Genomic DNA, 21,647 nt, shown 5'->3' on the forward strand with positions numbered 1-21,647 from the left:
TTTCATCTATAATTGACAGGCGGCCGAGGTTAAGAAATAGTTCACAATGAAGCTCGAATTTTTTGCCCCCTCTTTAAAGGGCGAGAAACCCATAGCTACCCATACATTATTATTGTATATATAAAAGATAACTGATAATAATAATTGCAAATCTGAAATATACTGAGATAAACTTCAGTTTTTTATCATACATTACATTTCGTATCAATTAACTCGAGTACAAAATTAGCGCTGATCGTGAGGTTCAGCCGCGCTGGGGCTTGCCTCCAGAACACGATTCGTTTTCTCGGATTCTCGTCAAGTCCCGCATGCGTAGAAGCTGGCTTATACCTAGTGCCTAGACTACGAATCCAAATGGGTCGTCGTCCAGAAAAGAGAGAACACCGCTACCAATGCGGAGAGACGTGAGTGCACTGGCGCGGGAGAGAGAGAAAGAGTGAGAAGGGGGCCGGAGCTGTGAACCTGGGGAGAAAGAGAAGAAAGACACACGATCGGTCGGTCGGACGACGGACGGGAAGGCATGACGCCATGTTTTGATGTCGTCATCCCCCCCCAACGCACTTCACTCCGCTCCGTTCCACTTGTGTTTTCCGTCGCGCGGCCGTGCTCTGATCTGAGCCGAGTAGTTTATTTTCCGTGTCCTCTCCGCTAATCGGAATTGCATGCGATTCGCAATTCCACGTATTACCCGTGCGTTTGCACGCGCCAAGCGTTGCTCGTCATCGGCCTTCTTAATGTACGGGAAAGAAGTCGAGAAGCGGAGAGGCTCCGCGAGCGTCTTCTACGTGGTGTTGGTGTCCTAGTGCTCGCGCGCCAACGGGACTCTGGGCGGTTACGTCACGTACGAAGCATTTTTACACGATCAGCCTTACTCTGTTAAAAAAATGGAATTACGGTTGCATTCTCCGGCTGGAGCTGAACCCATTATCTATCAGTGGCCTCTTACCTCTGGGTCAGGATCAGTAAGTACCTATACGTGCGGTAAATGAGGATTACCTCATTGTTGTACGAGAAAACAATACTCATACGACATACCATGCGTCATTTTAATTCGGAATGTAGTGTCTTACTCTGCACTTTTCTTCATGAAATACTTTCTTCACTTGCATGAATCTCGTATCTATAACCACAAATAAACTACGTTATTATTAACCTGTACACCTGTCACCTAATTATCTGATCTATCGATATGGCTTATGCTTTTAATTAATTTTTCAATTCCCAAACCATTTACGAAACTTTTCAAATCAGTTCATTCGGTGCAACCGTATCGTCAACTTATTCTATGATTTCGAGTCGACTTGTTTGTTTGTAGCTTATCTTTGTTACATAGGTTAGAAGTTTAACAAAGAGTTTATTTAGATGAATGTGCTTTTTTTTTACTACCTGGTAAATCTTTTCATCTACATCAATTATTTATGGCATTATTTTTGATACCATTGACAAAAGGCAAATGTAACTTACATGCCTATTATTCTTAACATCCTGCACTCATCTATAATTCAGATTTAGCAACAGTGTTCATTATGGATGTCTTTGTAATGGCGTTGATGTATTTTTCATGTATTACAGACTATAACTTTTATATTAGCCATGATATGCACATGCATTTATAAACAAGTGAAGTGAATGTAGGTCAGTCTCACACATTGAAATTCAAGTACTTACAGAGCTTTAACTTCAACTGCCATCACGTGATGAGTTTTATAATGTTACTGTTATACAGTCAAAGCTGTTTTGAATTATTATGAGAGTTAATAATCAACATTAATCATGTTTGTGTAATATGGAATTAATCGAGCAAGGGTTCACTATTATAATAACATTATGACGAATTTCTGTACTACTTTTCAGATCTAATTATAAAGATACTCACTGTGTGATTGGTGTCGAATAAAACTCAGTTTAAATCCGGCATGAATTTTTCTGTTTATTGTTTTGTGACATTCATGAAGTTTACTGAGAATTTTGTCTCCAGTCATGGTGTAGTTTACCTCTTGAAAAATATAAGTAGAATCCTATGTAAATAAGTCTGCGAAATTCTGTGACTAAGTAAGGAAAAAGAAATTTCCTGTGTGAAACTAATAAGGAATGAGGCATAAGATTGGAGTCAACAGAAAATATGACAGATAACAGTGCCAAGGGGACAATCAATACCTACAATAAATAAATTCATTTCTAAGAGCCTTATAAAATTTAGTGACAGTACTGAATTCTCATGTTTACTAATTGTAAGAGTTGAAAAACAATTTTAGTATTTGTTGAATTTAGCTTTAACAGCTATACAAGATCAATAAATGGAAATTTTTCTATTTTCCCACATGCTGTATGTAGTTGAAAAAAATGCTGGTTGATTTGCTATTACAAATTTGTAACAAAATTTGCTGAACAAGCACTTTCAAACATTGTCACGGTTATATTTCTATACTTGCCATTGAGATGCGATTCTTGTAATTGCAAACCACTTTAAGTGAAGCGACTCCCAAGAAATAATCTGAAAATAAGTTGAAATTGCTGAAAATTGCTTGAAATCTGTCAAAATCACAATGGAAGTAGCTCAAGATTACTGAATATCTTTGAAATTGAAGTCATCCGAAATTGGTTAAAATCGCATAAAATTTAATTGACACAAATGATTAGGAACTATTATTCATCAATGATTAGGAACCGCTAGAAACTATTAGAATTTTGCAATCGCTTATCATCTAATTTGTAAGTTAATAACTCCTTGCTTGCCATTCATTCACTACTTTTATTTTCTTATATGACGTATTATTAACTTCAATGCTTGTTGTTACAGGATCGACACGATGGAGCCGTTGATGTTGTGGAAACAATGCGATGGGTTTGCGAGGATCTACCCGACTTGAAAATTCCTCTGGAAAATAATATTCTCTGTAACTATGATATGCATAATTTTGAGAGCATGAAAAATTTATGCGACAAATTTAACAGAGCTATCGATAGTCGGGTTCAGTTGGTAAGTCCTATATGTTGTTCAAAAGATAATTTTAAACAGAAAAATCCCCATTTAATGTTTCTCTGGAGAATAAGCTATTTGTGTTCTAAAGTGAGGAATCTGTAAATATACTTTCAACAAACTATATAATCTACCTATAGTAAGAACTTGAACCGATTGCTAAATAACTTGGAATGAGGAATCACCGTAACTCTCACCATTAACTAAATTTATTATCCACCATATACATTACAATATAATAATAAACAATGTATTTAAAGTCTATGCTAGCGTAATCCAATTTTCTTTATTATGTAAAATTGTTGAAAGCAGACGTATATCAATCTTATAACAAACCTCGGAAATACCCCAAGTATAAACTCAATTCGTTGAGCAAGGCTGTTCCAGTTATCATGGATTCTATATTTACCTATTCGTAAACGTGCATCTCGTGTCAATTTTGCACCTATTTTGTGAGCTTATATTTTGCACTGTTACAACGTTATTCTAGCCTGCAAAATGAGTTATATAGCAATACTGCAAGTCAACAAGATTCCAGGGATTTATAGTATAATGCAGATTTATATCAAACTTTTAACGTATCTCTTTAAGTTACAGGCTAAGTGGATTGTAAATCTGTAAGTAGAACGTATAACTTTTTGCTCAAGGAACTCAAATAAAAACCCTCAGAATGCGAACTTAAATCAGGATTTGACTGTATATGTACTAGTAAAGGTGTTTTAGGATAAACTGTTCTTGGTTTTACATAAATTATGCTTATACCTTGGTATTGAATTGCTTATGTTATTATTTTTTTCGGAACATCCTTCAACAGAATCACTAACGTAACTAACCCATATGAACTATTGCCACTCACCATCTTAATTGCTTCCCGGTTGCTGATTTTTGTACTTTTACTAGAGTTATTATAAAACAATCCTGAGAAAACAGTAACAAATGTATTACTTTAGTACAATTATCATCAACTAATATATTCATATTCTAGACTTATAGATTAATTCTGGTTAAAGACAACATACTCACATTTCCTATTTCCAGGAAAAAGGTACTAGTCTGCCAATGCAACGACTGAATAAAAGACCTAGCAGAGGCCTGCTTCGTCATGTACTTCAGCAGACGTATAATCAAGCGGTAGTGGAGCCAGACAAATTAAATCAGTATGAACCCTTTTCGCCAGAAGTCTATGGAGAAACGAGTTATGAACTTGTCTGCCAAATGATTGATCAAATTGATGTTACCGACGACGACGTATTTGTTGACCTAGGTTCTGGAGTTGGTCAGGTAGTTCTTCAAATGGCTGCTGCTACCGCATGTAAAATTTGCATTGGTGTCGAAAGAGCCGATGTACCATCCAAATATGCACAGGTATGTTAAAGAGGCAAAATTTATTGTTCAACTACAGAATTTCCAGCGTGACGTATAACATTTTATTAATTTTATTCAGAGCATGGAGTATAATTTTCGCAAGTGGTTAAGCTGGTATGGTAAGCGATGCGGAGAGTATCGGTTGGTTAAAGGAGACTTTCTTGCTGATGAACACCGTGAGAGTATAACAGGAGCCACAATAGTTTTTGTAAACAATTTTGCTTTTGGTCCGACTGTAGATCACCAGTTAAAAGAGCGGTTCGCTGACTTGAGAGATGGAGCAAGGATTGTTTCATCAAAGTCTTTTTGCCCGTTAAACTTTCGCATTACCGATCGTAATCTTAGTGGTAGGTATTATATTTCTCAAACCTAAGAAATATAATGTATATAATTTTATATTCATGTCTTGATGAAAATAAATTTTTAGATATAGGAACAATAATGCATGTGTCAGAGATGTCACCCTTGAAAGGATCTGTGTCATGGACTGGTAAACCTGTGTCGTATTATCTCCATGTTATTGATAGAACAAAACTAGAGAGATATTTTCATCGACTGAAGAATAACAAGACAGGGGCAATTGACATGGAACACTCTGATTCTGTGATAAGCATCACTGCCAGCAATAGTAGTAGAACATCAAGTAGAGGTGGTGAGAGGGGTGACAGAGCCAAAAGAGATCTTTCTAGGCAACTTGACAGCCCTAATCACTCTGAACAGTTAGGTACAAACAGTGATTCTGATTTAGAAGAAAATAGTATAAAGAATCGCCGACAGCCTTCTAAGCTTGGTAGAAAATTAAATCGAAAAGCCACCAATGGAGTCTCCAGGCCTCCACCAAGAGGTCGACAAAGAGGTAGAGGCGTAAAGAAAACTAAACCTAAAAAGGCTATCAATATTTCGGGATTAGATTTACTACACAGCCAAACACTGCTTAGTACATCGCCTCAAGCACTTGGAAAAAAACCACCTCCGGCACCTGGATGTGTCGATCAACACCTTTCTTCCCTTTCTCTTGCTCTTCAGCCACATTCTACCTCTGTTCATGAAGAACTCAGTATACCTGCAGCCCCTTCTGCCACCCCTTATGCTCTTCAGATTCTTCTCGATCTTTATAGGTATGTGTTTTGATAACTTCAGTTAAGAGCATTCAAGATTAAATAATGATTTTTAGCTATTTCAAATCATTTCTGTCTTCAGGGACCAATTTATGGCAATGTTAGAATCGATGAGAACACCAACATACCGAGTATCAGTAAATACAGACATTGCGAAAGAACGAGAAAGAAATTCAAAACTGCAATCAAGAGCTGCACAGCTTGAAAAACAGATAAAAGTATTGATTGATGACAGCGTAGCATTATTAAAAGCTCGGATGACAGAATTAGGAATAAATGCTACATCACCTGGTGATTTGTTAGCTAAGGCCAAGGAGATTGTCATGAGACATAAGCAATTACAAGCCAAAGCGAGTAAGCTTCAAGCCCAAGTGTCATCTATGGAGGCTGAACAGTCTAGACTCACAGCTATAAGGCATCAGGAGCTGCAAGAAAAGTACAATAATCATACCAACACCAATAGTGTTTCAAATCCACCACAATCTCTCACGCAAGACTATATTTTGAAAGAAATTTCAACCACATTATCGCAGCGCAAGAGGCTGCATTCCCAGGTACTTTAAGTTTCTTAGATTCATTACCTATAATATTTGTAACTATTCCTTTTGTGCAGTTTCCGTAATATTTTTATCCCAAATATGTTAAAAAGACTTGGTCTTTGGACTCTTACGAATTCAAACAGAATACTTGACTTTCATATATCTGGTAATTAATATGAAAATGAAATTCTTAATTATATATAGCAATACATGTATCATATTCTCGTTCTCTTCAGGTGTCAAAACTACAACATGAATTGAGTGTGCTAGAGCGTGCGAGTAATGAGAAACCATCAGCACCGATAATTCAACAGCAGCAGCGAGAAGTGGTTGGATCCAAACATCAACAAAATCAGCACGAACCACTACAAAACAAGACTGGATCATCACGGAAAAGTAGAGAAGGACGATCTAGGTCCCAGGAATGGCCTGATGTTCCTGATATAGCGAAGATTCAGGAGAATAATCCTGAAATTTTAGCCCAAAAAATCTTAGAAACAGGGAGACAAATAGAAGCTGGTAGAATACCAAATAGACCAAGTACAACTACAGCACCCACTGCCAGGGCAAGACTGCCTCAAGCTACTCTCAGCTTCTCTTCTCCCTCTGCTTCCATGCAATCTCAAGTTAATGTCAGAGATTCGTGTAACAAAGCCCAAGAACCTCCGAGAGTAGCTAATTTTGAAGATAGATTGAAAAGTATCATTACAAGTGTTCTAAACGAGGATCAGCAGAATAGAAGTAAACAGTTACAGCTTCAAGTACAACAGATGCAGCAGCAAGCTGAGCCAGAGAGAAAACGTGTTGCACTGCCACAGAATGTCACTACTCCTGATTACACACAGGTAAGATTTTACGTTAAATCAACTTAAAAAGAAAGATTCAATGGATTCATTGCTGGTGCAATATTACATGTTTTATTTAATATTCAAATCTGTGCCCATAATGATACATATCTTAGGTTTCTCCGGCAAAGTTGGCACTTCGAAGACATCTGTCTCAGGAGCGACTGTCCTCTCATTTAACCACATCAGAAAGATCTGTGATCGATACTCGACAATCTACACACGATGATCGAATCACCAGAGGAACAGGAGTAGGAAATGGAGGTACAACTGGCGGAGGGGGAGGAGGAGGAGCCGGAGGAGGAGGTGGTGGCGGCAGCAATGGAGGGGCTGGTGGAGGAATGCTTGGCACACGGACAATTGGCGATCTAGTGAGTGGAGAGATTGAGCGAACACTTGAGATATCAAATCAAACTATTATTAATGCTGCGGTCGACATGAGCGTTATGGCCCGAGCAGAAGCAGTCTATTCTCCAATTAGTAGACCCGCAAGTGCCGAAGGTGATGCAGGACTAGCAACTTTGGCACATGTTGCCAGCTACGCTCCTACTCCGACTCCAACTACTAGTTCTACCTCTATTACTGCCACACGGTCATCCGTATTATACACCCCCACCACGCAACCTCAGAGGTGAGTATTTGCTTACCATACGCAATCTGTTTGATCCAATTTTAAACTAGTACTAAAAATTTTGAACTTGTAAAAAAACTGAAGTATTGCATAACTCAAATATTGACATTTAAAAAAAATCTTACCCCAAATTTCAAATTCCAAAATTAATTTGCGTTCCAATTTATTCGTTTTGTAGTGAAGAGAATTTTAGTTGTATCATGAATTTAATGATTTTACATTGCTCGATTATCAGAGAGTGTCTATTTCTTTTTATAGGTATACGCCAGTCCAGCTTCCCAGAGCAGATATCAAGCCTTACCATGAGTCTTACTTTACTGACAATCCATCCCAAGTCCCCACACAGTCACACCCTTCTCTCCCAATCCAATCGTCTCAAGCAGCTACCAATGGAGAATTGCTGCCTGTGGAGGGGTTGGCTGCTTCTCTGCATGCGCGGATACTGAATAACCACAATACCACCACTAGTAGTGTTAAAAGTGAACCAACTGTTGTTAGCAGTCGAAGGTATATTACTTTTCATCCTGTCGTTTCACTAACTATTGCCAAGACCCAATTATATTTTTATTTAAGCATGCTTGCAAAAAAAAAAAAAAAATGGCCGTCTTACAATTGCAGAATATTATACCGTATTTTTCCGAGTATAAGCCGACCCCCAATTCTGATAGTATATCAAGGTGTTTTTCTTAATTACCCGCATATAAGATGGGTCCGCATATAAGACGAGAACGATTTTGGCGGGTGTTCTTAACGACAAAAAAACCTTGGCTTATAGTCGGCACAATACGGTAATTGGTTGTTATTTTAATCTGTGATACAAAATGAACTTACGAGTGATTACCTACAAAGGTTATCACTGTGCAATAGTCATTGAAAAATATGTATACATGTATTTGGAAGTAGCATACTTCTGTCAGTAGGTATCAACCTTACCCACGTTACGCAAGTGGAAATAGCAGTAGTAATGGCAGCGCTGCACTGTCGCAGTCACATTCGGTAGTATCGATCAAAACTGAAACACCAATTTCATCTGTAAGCACAAGTGGTGCTCCTCTGAGCCCGTTGTTGGAACCTCATTCTAATACGTCTACACCTCTGGTTGATGAACCACAAATGACAACACAGAGGCAAAGAAATGCAGCAGGGGATGATGGTGAGTAAACTTATTGAAATGAAATTGTCTTGAGATAGACCTGACGTCTTGACCTCACACAGATTTTGATTGTACATGGTGTCCCAGTCGTTGCTGCAAACACAGTGAAGACTGTGTAATGACTGATATTTAACATAATTCTAAAATGAAGCCTGCTTCTTGTCAATAAATGTGCTGGAGTAATAAAAGCATGTACCAAACGACTGTTCCTATTTATTAATATTACAGCATTTCAATATGAAATTTACATTTAATTATTTTATGATTATTTTTTTTACATTTAAATAATGCAGCAGAAATATTTTTTTCGTGCTCACTTTTCTTATTATACATTCAAGGCTAGCTAAAGTTTCTATAAATGATGCCAGTAGTAAGAACTATTGTTGTTAATAAATTTTCGGATCTCATGAAATGAAAAATTATCAAAAAGTTGACACCGAAGTGCACGCTATAAGATTTTGGGATACCTTGTATGTAAATTAACCTTGAAGCAACAGATCAAAAGAATAAAAAAGCAATCGATTATTTAACATTTCAACGTTTTTATCGCAATTTAGACCAACTGTATTACATTCTGGGTTGGTTGAGTACGCATTCTCATCCCGCAAATTTATTTAGATGCCAATTTCGCGAAGCTCACCTGTTTAATGTAATTTATATAAGGGTATTTTTATCATTATTGATCTGTTGTTTTAATAACTCATTGGTCATTACTAAACCTTCTGCTCTAATCTTGGTAGACTGAATTGTATTTCCTTTCTGCTATGCATCGTTCTACATTTTTGCGTACTTACGATTTGGACTTATTACGTACATTTGACCGTACCAAAAAATTACTTATGGAGCTGGTATCTGATCTTTATTTATATTTATTTTTGTTGATGTTTGATGTATTTGTTAGATGCACTGTAGCTGTATGTTGGTTAGCTCTGTCTGTCACACACTCGATCTCACTCACAACCCCTGAAGCTTGTTTTGTTAGAGATTGAGACGCACAGAACAGAGGGAGAAATCAGAAAGAATGGCTGCCTTTGGGTTGGTGCGTGGTCACCGGTGAGTTGTCTCCCGCAGGGGTTGTTCCAAACCTTTATTATTACATTTTCAGTACTTGTCTCTTATTTCTTGCATTTACTGTTTATTGCACTCAGCTTTAGCACACGTGATAGTTATTTAGTACTTCTTATGGTATTTCTTCATTCATATTTGCATGAAAATAAGCCATTGCGATTGAGTTAGTATGTCCAGTTCTCATAAATTAAGTTAATAATATATGCAATTAGCAGTACCGCAGTCAGACTATAGTTAAACTCAGTATATGTAAACATTATTTGCAAGTGCAGCATTTGCAATATCTGAAAATAATAAATATGTGAAGTCTGTTACTCCGATTTCACAAAATTTTCTTAAAGAATGGTCAAACATTCATAATAATGCGCCAACAAAGGTACTTATAACTACTAAAACCTGGACATATTAATATGAATTCTACTTTTCCAAAGAAGCTATGAAACGCTGCTGGCCCGAAAAGATCACGACAAATAAAATAATCTTATGTATATTACCTGAATATATAGATAATGCATGGGAAGCTAAGCTTCTACTTAATTACAATGGGGGCAGGCAAGGATTAAGGGACAACACCACTGTGACCCCCTGTTTTTTTTACATTTTTCGACAATTTTTTTTTATCGGAAAAATAAGAGATATTCGAAAAAATTTTTTTGCGTTTTCTTGTTTATTAATTTTTCAAAAAACATTATTTACATATTTTTCACGTCGCATGGTGGCGCTGGGGAAGCTCTCGCGTCAGGTGCTGTTGTCTCCGCAGTGGTTTGCGGCACGCAGCAAAACTCTTCAACGTCGACTTAAAACAAAATTCGCAGTGTTTTCGTTAATAGTATGACATTTTGAAGTGAAGTACATGGGGATTGGGAAAAAAATTGATTTTTAAAAAATAGGCACGCTTTTGAAATTAAAGAATGATTTTTGAGCAAAATTTCTCATTGAAACAGGCTATAACTTTTATTATTATTGAGATATCGAAAAAATCCTATGTAGTTCATTAGATAATCTATTTTCATTCATATAATAAAAATTTGAAGTCGATCGGATAAAAATTGCTCGAGTTTTGCTGCGTGCCACAGTCAAAAAAGTGGTTTCGTAAAAAACGCGTTTAAAGTTTTAGATTTGTTAATTTGTCCCACTCCGGAGGGAAAAAAATCGTTGATATTGCAACCGATATCGCGGTATTAGTGTTCAATGATGGCCTGAGAAGCCTCATGAAAGTTCTGGAGACGTTGGGGATAATCATCGGCCCAAATTGTTTCAACTTTTGCGTTGAGACCGACGCAGCGCTGCACCGTTCCACAAAATATTCAATATCTACGAAAATAATTATTTTTCGACCTGGGTCCAACGGCATCTTAATCTTAAAAGTATGTTAGATTTTTTTAAATGGTTTTCAAAAAATCGATTTTTTGAAACCGTCACAGTGGTGTTGTCCCTTAAGCAAACTTTGCGGGATCAAGCTTGAAAGGTGGTGGTACTGAATTGGATTGGCTTATTTTTATGAAAATATGAAGCATCATCATCAATCCAAGCTAGATTTCAGTGGTTGAGCTAGGTTCACCTTACAGATGGAGAAGCTGATTGGCAGGACCGAATCACCTCAGGGTTCGACAGATTGGTTGCATTCGCCTCCACTGAATTGGACAAGCGTAGGAGGTCCACCGAAGGAGTAAATACCAGCCCAGACAGCGGTTTGGGGTCCGATAGTACAGTTACTGGTCCCCCACCTATAGTTCCCTCTCCTGATGAGGCTCTTGGCCCTCCACGGACACCTTCACCGACAAGTCCACGTCCTCCAAATCCTCCGACTAATAGCAATATTTCTTCGGTCCCTCTCAAATACCAGCGACAGCAACCTGATCCTGAACGGCATCACTTTAAAAAAAAGTTTTTCCACAGAGATTGGAATAATTCAGGGGGGACAAGTAAGTTTCGTCCCAAAGGAAAAGACTGGGACTGGCATAATTCTGGGCAATGGCCCCCTAATGGTGATCAGTCCTAACCCACCCCCTATCAGCCCACCTGTTATAACTGAAGTGCTTTCTACAATAACAGTCCGTGATCAACTATGCAGATTTAGATTGACTTCTTGAAAATATTCTACTCAAAGTCAACCTGTTAGATTTTTTAATTTTAGATTAATGCATTTGAGGGTGATCCTTGTTGGTAAATGTCAAGCTGAACTTTGAATTGGGTCTGTGTGTCAAAATTTTTCTTGCGATTTAATCAAATCATTGTATTTAGTAGAAAATAATCAACTTTTCGTACTGTTTTTATTTTTCTCTTTTTTTTCCAAATAGATAAATCACATAGAAGTTATTAAGTATTTTAGGTCTATTGTGGCATCATATTGTTATAATTTTCAAACTGCCTTAACTATGTTAATTTGGAAGATATTCATATAAAGACATAAGTTAACGATGGAGTGTGATAGTAATCTATCTTTAACCCTTACGTGGGACACCTCACGGGTAAGAAGTATGTGGCAATGGGAAGTATGGGTCAATCTGACCCCCATCTCAGTAATCATTGCCTAGTTAAAATAACATTTAACCTAATGTCTTGAAGAACTTCTAAAGTACCCTTCAGATATTAGTTTTTTTGGCAGATAATTTTTTTCCAAGAATATTCCATTGTTAATTGTGGATAAAATTTACGAATTTATGAAGGGATCTATAGACTATTGAACTTGGCGTGGGGTCGATTCCACCCCAGGGTGCCATGTAAGGGTTAATATTTAGATTAAATATCCCATTATCCAAATGAGTTACACTTACTTCCAAGGTCCAACAGTCATTGATGAGCAACTTTTTTTTTTCATTTTACCGTTTGTATCAACCAATGTCACTACACTTATAGTTCCTAGTAAGCCCAGGGTGATCACAGATCGATAAAAATTTGGTAATTCTAAGAAAGTCCGATAATTTAAAGCTGCTCAACGAAAAAAAAAATGGCACAGAACTTTGTTATCAGTCAGACGAAAAATAAATTTCTTCCCCTCTCAGGATGAAAAATGTTTATTTACCTTTGACGATGGTATGCAAGCTGAGAGTTTATACATTTTTATCTTTGTCAATGGTTCTAAATCAAGCGTATCCAGTTAATGGTTACTGACAAGAAGATATTCTATTTTCAGTGGGGCAATTTTTCTGCTGCGGTTTTGTGATCCCTCTGTTGCCAATAATTTTTTTTCCCGCTTCAAAGTTAATAGGCTGTTTGGATGAATGGTCTGGCTTCATAAATTAAAATTTGTCTGGCATAAAACCAGGTCCGATAGGCACAAGTAGAACTTGTCAGAAATTTGAATTTCTGGTGAGGGCTTCTTGAGTATGAATCAATTTGCATTCATGTTCTTTTTTTTATGAACTGCACCAAAAGATGTCTACTGATGATATAGCTGATGTGAAAATCAAATTTCGTAAAACAAAGAACGCTCTAATATACGGATTTATTCCAAATAGAAACCCAACCTAAATGTAAAGAAATTTATCATTCTAAGACTTGACTTCATAAATCATTTTTTAATGTACATGTAAACACAATCCCTGGTACAAATCACAAACTAACTTTTTAAATTTAGCACCGACAACTTCAACTAACATTCACACCATTGTGGAGCTCATAGTAAAAACTTATTTCATTTTAAAGATTATTGATAAATTCAAAAATTCTATATACGACACTGATGTGTTGATATAGTTGGCACATGTGATTTTTTAACGTGGTAGGTTTCTATGAGCCAAACGAATATAACATTGAAATAAACTGCTACGATTATTAGTTATTATTAATCCATAGATTTCTGTTGATGTCCTTAATTTTAATAACATAGCAGGCATCTTATAATTCGAATCGATGAAACTAGTTGTTCATGAATTTGATCTAACAATGAGTACGAACATAAGAAACATAAATTTTCTATAATGCAATGAAAATTACAATATACAGAACATGTATTGTTGCAATTATTCGATTATGTAAAATTCCCTGGTATCATCTCTTCATGTTCATATAATGTACTATAGTTATTGGCATATCAACTTTTGACACTGTTCATTTTACCACTCAAATCCATATTTATTGCTCGCAAGAGTTATTTTTTCACACATTTTTCTGTACAAGTTAGTGAGATTAAAGTAGAAAAACCAGTGAGATATCACTAAAACTTGAAGGATGAAGTAAAATGATTTTTGAGATACCCAGTGATTTCAATGAGGCAATGTAATTGTAAGTAGTGTGATAAGAAAAAAAAAGAATTTGGTTATTTCCTACGAATGTAAAAAGCGCTTCATTTGTAATGCATAACTGTAAATTAACGAATGATTATTTAATAACCCCTATACAACAGTACATATAGTTATTGTAATGTAGTCACCTACCGACTGTAGCATGTTACATACACTGCCGAATCTATTGATTAATTTTATTACTATTGATCATGATTATTATTTATTGTTTTTATTGGAATATTTTAATACTAAGGTTTTTGTAACAAGCAAAATGTTACTTCTTTTTTACCCTCCATGTCTTTTCATGTTAATATATCATATTTAAAAAAAAAATATATACACCTATTAATAGTTATTCATCTTTACTGTGCAGTCTAAGCATTCTTGTACGAGACACTACTAATATTTGATGCAAAGTTTATTCGTACAATGCTGTATGATTCACTTGCATATTCTATAGGTGAGACTCCGAAAGAATTTACACATATTGTCATAAGCCTACTTTCAATTGATTTAACAAACTGTTAATTGATATAACTGTGTTAAAAATCACCATGTTTTCGCATCAAAGAATTATTTTCAATTATAATTTATTTTGACGTTAATATTACGATACTTTAAATGGTAGTTATTTTTTAAAAAAATTACCCACGGTCAGAATTGTCTGCTCGTGGATAGAGCTCCCATATGCACGCTCTCTTGTTTGTTATCGGCGACATTATTCACTTTCACAGACACCATACACTCTGTGCGGGTGAATAAAATAGAAACATATCAATAAGTATACCGTTATTCTACCTATACGGCAGCTTGTATAATAAAGTGTGTGCATTTTACGTGTTATAGGTATAATCATGTGGTGATAAGCGTTCGAGAGAAAAAAACGAGCAGGTGCATTAGATATTGACAAACAAATTTTCAAAATACAATGCAAAATTCTTCCACAAATTTTAAGAACGTTTTCGGTAATCTAAAATAATTGAGCTAGTCGCTTCGAAAATGTTGAACTACTTCTTGACTACAAGTTGTATCCAAATTCAAAGTTAATCAAAAACTATTTAGCAAGAACTAATATGTATGCCAAACGAAAAAAATTTAATAGAAAACGTTAGTAATCGTCATTATCACCTTTAAATTGAATGTAAATTACAGGAAATTTATAGAACGAGATGCTTATTTATAACTTGGGGTCAACGTGCCATTAATGGAGGCACCAGCATGCATTTTGCATCGTAGCAGTCACCATGACAATGATTACTGCTACGGGCTTGCCATAATTCCACATAAATATGTAGCACTGTCTTCTATTAGGACACTTGAACTTGAAATCAACACTGAGCAAGATGATCCTTGGATACAGTTTCCTGTTATTTAGTTTGTTCACAACTGCATTTGGAGAAAATATTTCAGAAGACGTAGAAGTTATTCTGTTACCAGTTTGGAATTCGTACTCTGAAAATAAGGTGGGAGATCTCTACATATGTAAAAAAAATCATAACATTTCGTAATTTTGAGATTGCTTTTTACCTGTATAATTAGAATGTTAATTTTTTTTAATAGCGTAATGATACGCGAAAGAATACCATAGTTAGGTACCTTTATTATTATTATTACTCCCGATAACTTATTGTACACACATCTAGCAAAGAATTGAAATTAACGGTAAATGATGCTTGCTAGGTTCCTATAACTTTCACAGTATTTGGAAGAAAATTGGAATTAACATTACGCAAGAATGATAAACTTTTGGCACCAAGCTTCCGAATTTGGAGACATGGTGTGGACAAAGTATTGAAAGAAGTACCAGAATTGAGTACACCATCGCCCTGTCATTATCTTCATCAAGATAATTTGATTTCTGCAGCCATCAGTGTTTGTCACCACCGTACTATGGTATGTATTTAATTTTGGACTAGAGCATTATAAGTCATAATATTTATTATGGTATAGCAGGTAAACGTATATGACTATATGTTGACTGTATTATTTGTTAACATTGATTAATTATTGGTGATCCAAGTATTCGTGTGTATTCCAGTTTATTCTTGCTCCGATAAATATTCAATCTACCCCAAAATCTAATTACAGAAAATTTGTTTTTAAATAGCATGGATTAATCTTTTTGGAGAATGTTACGCTCGAGATAACACCTTTACGCAGAGATAATTCATGGTTATCCAATGATCATCTCATCAAAGGCCGTTCTGGGGAAATATTGAAAGAACCACATCTTGTCAGAAGAGCTACTATATCATCTCGTATAGCACTACACAAGGATATTCCGGATAGGCCTACCATACTTTCAAATTTCAATAATGACATAGCGTTGGATTACAATTTGTTCTCTAGACCAAGGAGAGGAAACGGCAAATCCTTAACATTGGAATTGGCAGTATTTTTCGATGAACCCGCATACAGGCTTTTTTCACCATTTATGGATAAAGACGAGGAGAAAATGCGAGATATGTTATTGGCTTACATAAATGGAGTTCAAGCACTTTATCACCATCCCACTTTAGGTTCTAAAATCGATCTAGCACTTGTTCGTCTAGATTTGATGCAGAGGCAGCCGTCTGAATTACCACATCACAATGGTGAAAGGAACCAACTTCTAGATTCATTTTGCGATTATGCTAAAATCAACAATCCATCTGGAGATAAAAATCCAAATCATTGGGATATGGGTCTTTACGTATCTGGGCTAGATTTTTATGCCATAGAAGGTGGCAAGAAGAGCGGAGTAACAATGGGTTTAGCTACAGTTGGTGGTATTTGTCTTGACCAATATGCATGTGTAATCGCTGAATTGGGTACTACGAACGTATTTGGAAAGCCTTATCCTTCTGCCGGATTTACTTCAGTTTACATCGCTGCTCATGAAATCGGACACAAGTTAGTAGACTAGATGTCATCATGTATTTACCGCAATCTCTTGTATTCTTAAAGTATTATTCATTAATAGTTGTGACTTGTATTTTGTAAAAATTATTCTATGTCATTTATTCTAGTCCTTTGATTCCGTTGAAAATATTTCATTTTTTTGTCACACACATGTTGATTAAATGTTATTACTTGGTTGAAAGCTTGGGAATGCACCACGATTCGACGGGAAACCCATGCCCAAGGGATGGCTATATTATGTCACCTAGCCGGGGTACTCAAGGAGAAACTATTTGGTCTGAATGCAGTCGTGACGTTGCACGAAAACTTATTGATACCAAAACTTGTCTCTTGGATGAAGCGCAATCAAACTATGACAAAAGCTTGGATCATGCCAAATATCTTGGTTTACCTGGCCGAGATTGGAACGCAAAAAAGCAATGTGAAGTTCTTTTAAGGGATAATGACGCAATTGTTGTCACATTATCTCAAGCTTGTCAATCTTTGCAATGCAAGACTCCACATCGAAGTGGATATTATTTTGCTGGCCCAGCATTAGATGGAACTTACTGCGCAAAGGGAAAAGAATGTCGTGGCGGTGAATGTCTTCCAAAGTTGCAAATTTCTTCCACAACAGGGAATACAGTCATACAAAAAGGAGGTTGGAGTGCATGGACTGAAGAATCGTGTCATAGTGGCTGCATAGCAGGAGCGAAAGGAGCCCAAACTAGACGACGACTGTGTAACAATCCTCTTCCACAAAATACATTAGCAGGCTGTGAAGGACTTGGTTATGACGTTACGCTCTGCAAAGATGAAATGCTGTGCAAGAAAAAGCGGAAAAGTACAACAGAATATGGAACAATGAGATGTAAGAAATTTAGCGAACGATTACCAGAGCTAGACAGCCAAGGTAGTGGATTACAGGCTCCTCATGAACCTGAAAGACCATGGATGGCTTGCGCAATATTTTGTCGCCGCAATGGGGATAGCTCTTATTATACTCCACGTATAGAACTGAACGATATTGGTCTTGACCCATATTTTCCAGATGGAACGTGGTGTCACACTGAACAGGGTGAGAATTATTACTGTCGTCAACACCACTGTTTACCAGCTAGTTTTCGCTTTGCGAAAGGATTGATTAAAAATAACATGGAAGAAGATCTAAACTTAGGACCACAGAATGCTCGTCCTGGCAATCAGATAGTTCCAGAGCAGATGATGAAGTATTTGAGTCTTGGATCAGATGGTTTACCCCTGCTAACAACATTATCACCTAGTACAGCTATGCCTCTGGACGAAGGTGGCTGGACAGTCAAGGATTACATTGAACTGCCACAACCTGTCAAAGAAGAAATTTTAGAAGCACAAGTCTCTGAGCCTTGTGCTCCAAAACTGCTCGACCTCGACACAATGTTCTCTGCAGCCAACTGAGTGGACCAGATACCTCAACTACCGACCTCCACCTATTTTTATTTAATTTATTGCTATTATTATCCTCCATGTCCGATGAATGTATGTAAAGCGAGCCTAATAAACGAACAGATACAGGAATATATATTAAGGTACAGCTTCCCAATACGTAAATATCTGTGGCACAGTGTGAGTGCTGAGTTGGGGGGACAGAGGTGAGGGGCGTTTTGAATGGTAGGCGGATGACGTCACCGTTGTTGCTGACTATTTTAGGAGTGTCTCGCTGCTATCCTCACCGACAGGCACACCTTCATATAGCAAAACTTTAAGCAGAGATACTGACACCACGCTGTAAGCTCAGTATAAGAATTATAAAATCAAAATATGGGAACACATGCATATCAAATAACTTGACATATTTTTTTATTTAGTGTACAAATAATTAACCAACTTTAAAATTAGAACTTACAAGAAAAATAATTAGAATTATAAGTAAAGAATATTAATCGTTTTATTATTACAAATAGATATCTTTTATTCATTTACAGGGGTTAGCTGTTCGACATTTATGTATCAACAGCATGGAGCAGTTTATATTTGTAATATCGCATTTGAAATTATTGTAATTATTCACATTCACCCACATTCGCATGCATTCATACATACCAACAGTTCCACAGTACGAACACAGTATAATTACATAAATAGCATAGTAAATACAGACTCGTACACCATATGTGTAATCACAATCGCAACGTAATCACATAACTTAGCGCCTAGCACGACACGCTCGCCTGTTTCAAAATCCTAGTTTCACTTTACAGAAGCTGATCGTCAAATGATGAGGTAAAGAGAACATTTTTACAGGCTTGGATCAAGGAACATTTCATCTAATATTAAATACTTGATTTTGACTGAGCCTGTTTTTAAATTTGAAGTAAGCTTGCCGTGGACAAGATTACCGATCTAGGGTTTCCTAGACGAACATGAATATGCTAGATCTTCGATACATATTGTACTGGAACGTACAAAGAGTCTCTATAATCTCTAGGATCGATCGATTACGGGGTTACACAACAGGATGGTTACTTGTTTGCTCATTTAAATCATTGACCATCACAATTTGATCAATTGGGTAAAGTGTCATAAAGTATGTCCTTGGCACTTTGCGTTAATGTTTCAGGGAATTTGATGTCAAATGCCACTAACAGATCTCCTTTACGCGAAGGCTCTTTAGGGAAAGGTAACCCATGGCCTTGGATTCTCTTTACCAAATTAGGCTTCACTATTTCCCTTGACAAATTCAGTGTAATCTTCTCCCCAGATAGCGTTGGAACTTCAATAACCGTGCCGCACAAGGCTTGTTTCAAAGATAATTTGCATGTATATCTGACATCACTGCCCTCTCTCCTGAACAGAGGATGTGGTTTGTCTCTGATAATAAATACGATGTCTGCAGGTACTTTGCCGCGTCCTTGATCACCTTCTTTCTGGAAAGTTATCTTTGTCCCGGCTTTCCATCCTGGTTTAACGTTGATTGTTAGTACTTTATCTTCTTTTTTAACCGAACCATCAGCTTGGACTACCCTCCTCGATATTTTCATCTTCTTTGTACATCCCCTGGTGATGTCTTCCAAGGTGACATAGAGGTCATGTTCTATAGGTGGATCCTGTGCCCGATCCTTACTGCCTCCTCTATTAGCGTTTGAGCCAGCGAAGTTGAAAGAATGAGATCTAAATGCCCCTCCTGGCCCGCCAGGTCTCGCTGGACCCATTCCTAAATGAAAGGGGTCATCCACGTCCATGTCGTCATCATGAAAACCAAATATACGATTGCTTCCTTGACCACCAAAATCGAAGAATGTCTGAAATGGTGAGGCCGACCCGAAGAATTGTGCAAATGTAGCTCTTGGATCCCCATGGAAAGTATATGAAGTAAATCCAGGGTCGTTGGGACCGGAAGAAGATCCTCCTGAAGATCCTCCCTTCAAACCTTCTTCTCCATACTTGTCAAAGATATCTCGCTTCTTTTTGTCAGATAAAACTTCGTAGGCCTCAGCTATTTCTTTGAATTTTTCTTCAGCACCCGAATTTTTATTCTTATCAGGGTGATATTTCAAAGCCAATTTACGGTATGCTTTCTTAATTTCATCATCGCTTGCTCCCCGGGCAATCCCTAGCATCTTATAGTAGTCTTTTCCCATTGCTTGTGATCCTGCAACAAATTAATCAATGTAAATTAACCATGTGAATTTGAAATAAATTGAATTTAAACCTACAGTAAAATAGTGGAAAAAAACTCCAATCTCGAATTCTTAGTGTAATGATCTCTAATGATCCATGTCATAATCACAAGTGGCGAGTGACACTCCAACCAAGAGTAAATACCCAATCAATAAAACAGTAGGACTGTTACGAAAACGAAAACAACACACGTCAAAATAAATTAATTGCAAATAGGATCCGATATGCGAAAGATCTAACCAGTGATGAAGAATGAAAATAGGATCCGATATGCGAAAGATCTAACCAGTGATGAAGAATGAAAATAGAAGTATAAATATTATCGAGTTGATTTGAACGTTACTAGTCCAATGTCATAGTGTCTTCAGATCCTTATAAAGAGTTAAAACTTACAGAAAGTGAAATGTTCAATTGAATGAAATTACGACCTCGGATTTACGACGTTGGTACCAAAACTTCGTACAATCAAGGCTATTTTCTCAATAAGAATTTGTAGCAGCTGTAGCCAAAGATGAGAGTTATTAATACGGAGGGCGAAGATTAAAAAAGGCAACAAATTAAAAATTCGGTACGTTTTCAAACTTTGGAACTACTGACTACAGTGCGTAACTTTTACATGAAACGTATGGTGATAACGGTACGTTGAATTAACAGATATTTTTAAAAACAGTTTACACGGTCATTCGATGTGCTTTGCTACAGACGATACACTACATACAGGCCACAGAGGGGACAGCGGGCCCTACACACCCACGTATTAGACGGTCTATTTCTGGATATGATGAAACCTATAGCATCGAACAGTGTAGCAATTCCAAACAACTCAAAAATAAACTCAACGATCGAAGTGGATTGAGAATCACTCCCATTGCCATTCTCGTATATGCACGATCATCGCAGACTTCTAAATTTCGCGTCGCGTATATCTACATGATGGAGATAAATGCGGAGCTATTTTCAATTTCAGATTCTGATTTAAAATCCTACGCAGACAATATACTCATTTGAACTACTCACTTTGGGGATTATTTTATACTAGTTGTCGTGGGTCTGTTATATATCCAAATACACTTGAATCACTAAACTGCTTAATAAACTCCAACACGTATTAAACGTTACTCTCGTAGCGTACGTTTCACGTCTTGTGATGCACTAAAGTATGGCGTAGGTTGCGCAGCC

At 36.8% G+C, this 21,647-nt stretch overlaps 3 protein-coding genes and 2 long non-coding RNA genes across 11 annotated transcripts; 2 read left to right on the forward strand and 3 right to left on the reverse strand.

Annotated features, from left to right (window-relative positions):
• Positions 1–352: 352 nt before the first annotated feature.
• gpp (DOT1 like histone lysine methyltransferase grappa) lies at positions 353–14,543 on the forward strand. 5 transcript variants are annotated; one of them, XR_006882208.2, is made up of 12 exons: positions 353–962; positions 2,801–2,980; positions 4,019–4,345; positions 4,425–4,692; positions 4,773–5,463; positions 5,546–6,017; positions 6,239–6,847; positions 6,964–7,478; positions 7,737–7,985; positions 8,396–8,631; positions 9,601–9,684; positions 11,268–11,333. XR_006882208.2 is itself a non-coding variant. In XM_046617467.2 (12 exons), exons 1-12 carry the CDS (start codon positions 885–887, stop codon positions 11,370–11,372), a joined length of 3,801 nt encoding a protein of 1,266 aa, XP_046473423.1. In that variant the 5' UTR covers positions 353–884; the 3' UTR covers positions 11,373–11,519. The 5 variants fall into 5 exon arrangements, 3 of the variants coding, with proteins under 3 accessions (XP_046473423.1, XP_046473404.1, XP_046473413.1); XR_006882209.2 differs by having other exon boundaries at positions 9,533–9,684; positions 11,268–11,331; XM_046617467.2 differs by having other exon boundaries at positions 9,614–9,684; positions 11,268–11,519.
• Positions 867–1,769, reverse strand: LOC138190999 (uncharacterized). 2 transcript variants are annotated; one of them, XR_011177193.1, is made up of 2 exons: positions 1,669–1,769; positions 867–1,120 (listed from the first exon to the last, which is right to left on the reverse strand). It is a non-coding gene; the product is annotated as an uncharacterized lncRNA (long non-coding RNA). The 2 variants fall into 2 exon arrangements; XR_011177192.1 differs by lacking the exon at positions 1,669–1,769 and adding an exon at positions 1,465–1,561.
• On the reverse strand, positions 13,902–17,843 carry LOC138190997 (uncharacterized). Its single transcript, XR_011177191.1, has 3 exons — positions 17,704–17,843; positions 17,379–17,614; positions 13,902–15,380 (listed from the first exon to the last, which is right to left on the reverse strand). It is a non-coding gene; the product is annotated as an uncharacterized lncRNA (long non-coding RNA).
• stl (stall) lies at positions 15,260–19,016 on the forward strand. Its single transcript, XM_046617586.2, has 4 exons — positions 15,260–15,391; positions 15,609–15,821; positions 16,036–16,820; positions 17,012–19,016. The coding sequence occupies exons 1-4, from the start codon at positions 15,272–15,274 to the stop codon at positions 18,243–18,245; spliced, it is 2,352 nt and encodes a 783-aa protein (XP_046473542.1). The 5' UTR covers positions 15,260–15,271; the 3' UTR covers positions 18,246–19,016.
• Positions 18,720–21,626, reverse strand: LOC124214976 (dnaJ protein homolog 1). Of its 2 annotated transcripts, none has more exons than XM_046617804.2 (2): positions 21,486–21,626; positions 18,720–20,439 (listed from the first exon to the last, which is right to left on the reverse strand). In XM_046617804.2, the coding sequence occupies exon 2, from the start codon at positions 20,426–20,428 to the stop codon at positions 19,352–19,354; it is 1,077 nt and encodes a 358-aa protein (XP_046473760.1). In that variant the 5' UTR covers positions 20,429–20,439; positions 21,486–21,626; the 3' UTR covers positions 18,720–19,351. The 2 variants fall into 2 exon arrangements, with proteins under 2 accessions (XP_046473760.1, XP_046473768.1); XM_046617812.1 differs by lacking the exon at positions 21,486–21,626 and adding an exon at positions 20,897–20,915.
• Positions 21,627–21,647: the final 21 nt, after the last annotated feature.

The sequence above is a fragment of the Neodiprion pinetum genome, chromosome 1, assembly GCF_021155775.2.
Source record: "Neodiprion pinetum isolate iyNeoPine1 chromosome 1, iyNeoPine1.2, whole genome shotgun sequence".
In the NCBI taxonomy this organism is placed as follows: domain Eukaryota; kingdom Metazoa; phylum Arthropoda; class Insecta; order Hymenoptera; family Diprionidae; genus Neodiprion; species Neodiprion pinetum.